Below are 6,920 nucleotides of genomic sequence, written 5' to 3'. Positions count from 1 at the left end.
GACCACTGCAAGTAAGTTCAGACTGAGGGTCCATGTGGTAAAGTCAGTTGTGAGGGGGCATGCTTATCACCCATCTGTAACTCCCACAGGGAGTGGGGTGAAAGTCTGGTATACTAGTCCAGGATGAGATCCCATTCCTGTCTTGAATGCATTCTACGTGATGGACAAAATTTTCCTATGCTGGTGTCATTGAAATGTGTATCTTATCACCCTTAAGGTTATTTTCTTCTACACCTTTGGCCTGGACCCACACCCTGGCTGCAACTGCCACACATGATTGTTCTGAACTCCCTACACGTTCAGCTACTGACTGACTGTGGAATGCATGAGCTATGCACTTAATCTGCACAGGACTTTGAAAGTAGTTGAATCCTCCAGTTTGAGGATTATTATTATTTTAGTGCTGTTGCTACTATATGTTATTAGTCTGTTTACAACGCTCCAGTTTTTCACAGAGGGGCATCATAGAAGATGGGGAATGAGTAGAGTGTAGGGTAAGATTTCTGGAGGGGTAGGCTGTGGGTAAAACTGCAATATTTCTGGATACTCTTGCCTGGCCTTAGAGCATCTCCATATCAATAGGTTATTCCAAGAGGTGGAGAGAAGTGGTCCATGTCCATATCAATAGGTAATTAAAAGGATGAGTGAGGGTGTATCTGGACCAAAGAGGTTGATGGGGTACCCTTTTTCTGCAGCCGGGTCATGAGAGACATAGGTGAGCAGGTGTGGATGACTACTTGTAAGCAATAAAAAGGTTTCTCTAACTTTATTTCTCCCTTTGACTGATTTCAGTTTCAAAGGGATTTTGCCCCAGGATTTTCCCCCCAAGTTATGCACACAATAGAGATGTCCAGAGAAGGAAGAATACAATATCTGAAATGAAACACAATGGAGGGATTTTACAGCAGACTTTTCACAGGTTGAAGAAGTTGAAAATGATTTGGAAATTAGGGAGCAAGAAAAGAATGAAGAAAAAAAACAGAGATAATGGATGAACAGTAACGCAAGAATAGGAGAGCTGTGTGACCAATCCAAATGCAACAATATTCACAAAATAGAGGTACCTGAAGGAGAAAGAGAGAGAAAGGGACAAAAAGTCTCTGTGAGGAAATAATTGTGGAAACTTCCCCAATCTGGGGAAGAAATTAGACGCTCAGGTCATGAAAGCACAGAAAGCCCTTAACAAAAGAAACCCAAGAAGACAACACCATAACATGTAATAATTAAAATGGGAAAGTTCAAGTACAATGAGACAGTATTGAAACTAGACAGAGAGAAAAAGATTACATATAAAGGAAACCTGATCAGGCTATCAGAAGACTTCTCATCAGAAAATTTACATGCCAGAATGGAATGACATGATATATTTAGTGTAATGAAACAGAGGACCTTCAACCAAGAATACTTGAACCAGCATGATTATCATTTAAATATGATGCAGAGATTAAACAATGATCAGATGAACAAAAGTTGAAGATATTCACCACCACTAAACTAGCCTTACTGGATACTTTAAAGGGTCTGTACTATATGGAAATGTTCCTAAGGAAAAATATATGTCACCAGTGAAAATAAACCCACAGAAAAGATAGTAGACCAATTAATTACACTGCAAGTATGAAAATAAAGCAAAATAAACAGCTCACAAAATCAGTCAAGGGATACAAAAAAATGTGGAATATGACACCTAATGCATAAAGTGTGGAGGAGGTAGAAGAAGAAGGTTAAAAAAAGAACCTTCAGAACAAGTTTGAAATACAGTAATCTGTAATTTAAGATAGACTGTTATATAGTAAAGAATTTATCATTGAACCTTTGGTAAGCACAAAGTGAAAACCCACAATTGTTTCACTAAAGAAAAAGGAAAAGAAAGATAGAAGAAAGAGAGAAAGAAAGAGAGGGAGAGAGAAAGAGAGAGACAAAAGAAAAATATAGAAAAAAAGGAAGAAAGGAAGGAGGGAAGGAAGGAAAGAAAGAAAACAAAATTTTCACAAAAGATCATCCATAATGATCAGGTGATATTTATTCTAGTGATGCAAGAATGGTACAAAACTTGTAAATCAATCAGTATCATCCACCACATCAACAAAAAGAAGGACAAAAACCACGTGATCATCTCTGTAGATGCTGAAAAACATTTGAAAAAATCGACATCCATTTGTGATAAAAACTGTTAAAATAGGTGTAGAGTGCAAGTATCTCATATAATAAAGGCTGTATACAACAAACCCATAGCCAACATCACACTTAACAGCAAAAAGCTGAAAGATTTCCTCCTCTAAGGTTGGAAACAAGACAAGGATGCCACTGTCACAACTTTTATTCAACATAGTTCTGGAGGTCCTCACCATGGCAATCAGACAACACAAAGAAATGAAAGGCCTCCAGACTAGTAAGGAGGAAGTTCAACCATCACTATTTGCAGATGACAAGGTATTATACATAGAAAACCTTAAATACACCACCAAAATACTACTAGAACTAATAACTGAATTCAGCAAAGTAGCTGGATACAAAATTTTTATAGAGAAATTTGTTGCCTTTATATATATGACCAATGAACTAGAAGAAAGAAATCAGGAAGGCAACTCCATTTACAATTGCATCAAAATGAATAAATACTTAGGAATAAACCTAACCAAGGAGATGAGAGACCTATACTCTGAAAATTGTAAAACACTAATGAGAGACATTAAGAAAGACACAAAAAATAGAAATCTATCCCATGCACATGGATAGGAAGAATTATGAATGTTAAAATGGCCATCCTGCCCAAAGCGATTTGCAGAATCAATGCAATCCCTACCAGAATATCAACAATATTCATTAAGAACTACAACAAATAGTACTAAATTTCATATGGAACCACAAAGGACCCTGAATAGCCAAATCAATCCAGATAAAGAAGAACAAAGCTGGGGGAATTATGCTCCCTGACTTCAAGCTCTACTACAAAGACACAATAATCATAACAATTTGTTACTGGCACAAGAACAGACACATAACTCAATGGAATACAATAGAAAGACCAGATATAAACCACACATATATTCCAATTAATATATGATAAAGAAGCCATGGACATACTATGGAGAAAGACAGACTCCAACATTTGGTGTTGGCAAAACTGGACAGCTACATGTAAGTGAATGAAACTGGCTTACTTTCTAACTTCATACAAAAAGTAAGCTCAAAATGGATCAAAGACCTGAATGTAAATCATAAAAACCATAAAACCTTAGAAGAAAACATAAAAAATCTCTTGAATATAAACACGAGCAATATTTCCCTGGACACATCTCCTTGGGCAAGGGAAACAAAATAAAAAATGAACACATGGGACTACATCAAACTATAAAGCTTGTGTACAGCAAATCAGCAGAACCAAAAGGCACCCTACAGTATGAGAGAATATATTCTTAAATGATTTATCTGACATGGGGTTAACATCCAAAATATATAGGGAACTCATACGCCTCAACACACACACACAAAACAAATAACCCAATTAAACAATGGGTAGAGGATCTGAACAGACACTTCTCCAAGGAAGAAATATAGATGACCAAAGGCACATGAAAAGATGCTCCACATCACTAATCAGCAGGGAAATGCAAATTAAAACCACAATGACATATTAACCTAACACCAGTTAGAATGGCTACAATCCAAGACATGAAATGACAAATGCTGGTGAGGATGCAGAGAAATGGGAACCCTCCTACACTGTTGGTGGGAATGTAAATTGGTGCAACCATTGTGGAAAGCAATATGAAAATACATAATACAGATAGTTTTTGATTACCGATTCTATTTCATTATTGGTAATTGGTCTGTTCAGCTTTTCTTCCTCAGTCAGTCTTGGAAAATGATTATTTTCCTAGAAAATTGTCCATTTATTCTATGTTGTCCAATTTATTGGCATACAGTATTTCATAGTATTCTCTAATAATTCTTTGTATATCTATGTGGTTTGTTGTGATTATCCCTTTGTCGTTTCTGATTTTGTTTATGTGTGTACCCTCTATTTTTCTTAATAAGTCTGGCTAAGGGGTTATCTATTTTGTTTATTTTCTCAAAGAAGCAACTCCTGGTTTCACTGATTTTTTTTCTATTATTTTATTCTTCTCTTTTTAAATTTATTTCTACTCTGATTTTATATTGTCACTCGGTCTACTAATTTGGTCTTCATTTGTTCGTTTTTTTCTAGCCTCTTTAATTATGAGTTACCGGCTTTTTTTTTGAGATTGTTCTTGTTTTTAGAGCTAAGCCTGTATTTCTATGTACTTTCTTCTTAGAATTGCCTTTACTGCATCCCATGGGTTTTGGGCTGTTGGGTATTATTTTAATTTATCTCCATGGATTGCTTGATTTCTGTTTTAATTTGGTCATTGATCCACTGATTATTTAGAAACATGTTGTTTAGCCTCCATGTGTTTGTAGGCTGTATGATTTCTTTCCGTAATTTATTTCTCATTTATTACCATTGTGGTCTGAGGAGTTGCTTGATAGAATTTCAGTTTTTTTTATAAAAAATAATAGAATGCATCTTTATTATACAGCATTTTACTTATTTTTTAATTTATTTTCATGGAATACACTTTCACATTAGATTTCCACAGTGGGAAAAACTATTAATTTTTATAGTTTGGACAAGTAAAACACATTTGAAGATTAAGTCTCAGTTTGAAATCTGTAGTATTTTGATACATCTGTAAGGGGTCCTATGACCTACATGGCACTTCTCTACATTCAAAAGCTCTCCAGACTCTTCTTCCTAGGATTTAGAAATTGGTAGTGTGAAATATCAGCATTTCCTAATTTTAAAGTCTAGGACATGGGACCACAAGTAACTGCTGTCACCTGAGCGGAGGGGGGCATTTCCCAAGATTAAATAAACACTGCATGATTTTCTGCAAAGTCCTTACTTATTAATTAACAGTGTTTCACCTTCTCCATCATGCCAAGGAAGATACAGAAGCTTAATTCCCTTTAAGAGTTTGACAAGTTCAAAGGCAAAAGCTCAAATACAATGCTTAGTTACAGTGTGAGAAGCCGGGGTACGACGCCATCAGCTCAGAATACAGAACTCACTCTCTTAATTCCCTGGACACAATTACTCTTCGAACTTTTCCTCAAAGATTAAATTCTAAAAGTAACCAGGTGATTAGATTTGTCTCACCAATGCACTCATCTGTGTTTCCTCCTTGCTGTGAGCTGAATGGCAGGACAGCAGAGGTATACAATCGATTCTCAAAGCACTAAGTCAAAAGGTCAGAGCTTCCACAGCAGGGCCGAAGCCCTGCAGATGCCCACGTCATAGTGGTTGAAGTAGCAGAGCCCAGCGGAGGTCAAAGCCGAGAGCGCCAGGACGCCCGCCTTGGCAGCCTTCTGCGCTGTGGCCCCTGGAATGCAGTCAGTGACAACCTGCCCAAGGCCCCAGTGACTATAGAGAGGGAGGGCTGCAGCCAGGGAGCAGTCCATCGCAGAGCAAGGCTTCAGATAAGCAGCTGGAAGGAGGCCCAGGGGCACAACACTAACAACCCTCTGGGAAGCCCAATGGAGAGATGCCGCCTTGGAGCCGGAGTGGCAGCCGTGCGACAGGTCGATGTGCTGCGCTCCACAGCATTCGGGGGCATGGGGGTCCTGAAGAAATGCTGAGACATGAGCAGGTCTGACCACTGGGCTTTGGAGGGAAAGAGCTTGTCCGCTTCGGGGAGCGCGCAGGATGCTCAGCCTCCAGAGCAGCGCCATCTCACTCCGGAAAGCTCAAGGTCACCCAGCGACCCTGAGGCAGTCACGCCAGCAGGCCGTGCCACGGGGGAGGGAAAGCGGGGAATTTCAGTCTTTCTGAATTGATTAAGGCTCTCTTTATCCCCTAGTATGTGGTCTATTCTGGAGAACATTCCATGTGCACTTGAGAAAAACATCCGTCCTGCTACTTTTGGCAGGAATGTTCAGTAGATGGCTGTTAAACTATCTGATTTAATGGATTGTTCTGCCCATCTTTTTCCTTTTTTATTTTCAGTCTGGTTGATCTGTCTATTGTTTTGGGTGGTGTTTAAAATCTCCTAAAATGACTATGTTACAGTCTATTTCCCCCTTCAATTCTGTTAGTATTCTTTTTCACATATTTATGTGCTCCTATACTGGGTGCATAGATATTTATAATGGTTATATCCTCTTGTTGGACTGTCCCCTTTTATCATTATGGAAAGTCCTTTGTCTCTTTTTTGCTTTCGTTGTTTTGAGGTCTATTTTGTCTGATACAGGTACTGCTAATTTTTTTCCTCCCTGTTATTTGCATGAACGATCTTTTTGCATTCATTCACTTTTAGTCTGTGTATGTCTTTGGGTATGAAGTGAGTCTCTGGTACCCTGCATATAAATGGGTCTCTCTTTTTTATCCATCCTGCTATTCTATGTTTTTTGGTGCATTCAGTACATTTACATTTAAGGTGATTATTTATAGATATGTACTTTTTTCCATTTCATAGATTGTATTCTGGTTGCTTTTATATATCGTCTCTTTTCCTTTTTTTTTTCTCTTATATGCATCTCTTATTTTGTGATAGATTTCTTCAGTGCTGTAATGGGATCTTTTTCTTTCTGTTCTTTCTTTCCTTCTTTCTTTCTTTTATTTCCTTCTTCCTTCCTTTCTTTTACCTCCCTCCCTCTCTCCGTCCCTCCTTCCTTCCTCTCTTCCTTACTTTTCTCTCTCTCTCTTTCTATACCTCGATTGTAGGCTTTAATCTTGTGGTTACCAGACTCAAGGATAGCTTCCTTACTATATAACAGACTATCTTAAATTGCTAAATACTCTATTTCAAACACAATCTAAAGGTACTTTTTTCTTCTCCTTCTTCTTTCTCTTCTACACTTTTTGTATCAGATGTCATAATCTGCAATTGCTGCTTATT

The 6,920-nt window shown here is 37.9% G+C and overlaps 1 protein-coding gene across 1 annotated transcript; it reads right to left on the bottom strand.

Moving 5' to 3' along the window:
* Nucleotides 1-5,240: 5,240 nt before the first annotated feature.
* LOC118917384 (succinate dehydrogenase [ubiquinone] cytochrome b small subunit, mitochondrial-like) lies at nucleotides 5,241-5,779 on the bottom strand. Its single transcript, XM_036895130.2, has one exon. The coding sequence runs from the start codon at nucleotides 5,752-5,754 to the stop codon at nucleotides 5,275-5,277; it is 480 nt and encodes a 159-aa protein (XP_036751025.2). The 5' UTR covers nucleotides 5,755-5,779; the 3' UTR covers nucleotides 5,241-5,274.
* Nucleotides 5,780-6,920: the final 1,141 nt, after the last annotated feature.

This window comes from Manis pentadactyla, chromosome 13 (genome assembly GCF_030020395.1).
Source record: "Manis pentadactyla isolate mManPen7 chromosome 13, mManPen7.hap1, whole genome shotgun sequence".
NCBI classification, from domain to species: Eukaryota; Metazoa; Chordata; class Mammalia; order Pholidota; family Manidae; genus Manis; species Manis pentadactyla.
This window is presented reverse-complemented; position numbering and strand designations above follow the sequence as displayed.

Excerpts from the sequence above, each read along its gene's own strand:
- LOC118917384 (XM_036895130.2), bottom strand. The coding sequence starts at position 5,754 with ATGGCGCTGCTCTGGAGGCTGAGCATCCTGCGCGCTCCCCGAAGCGGA.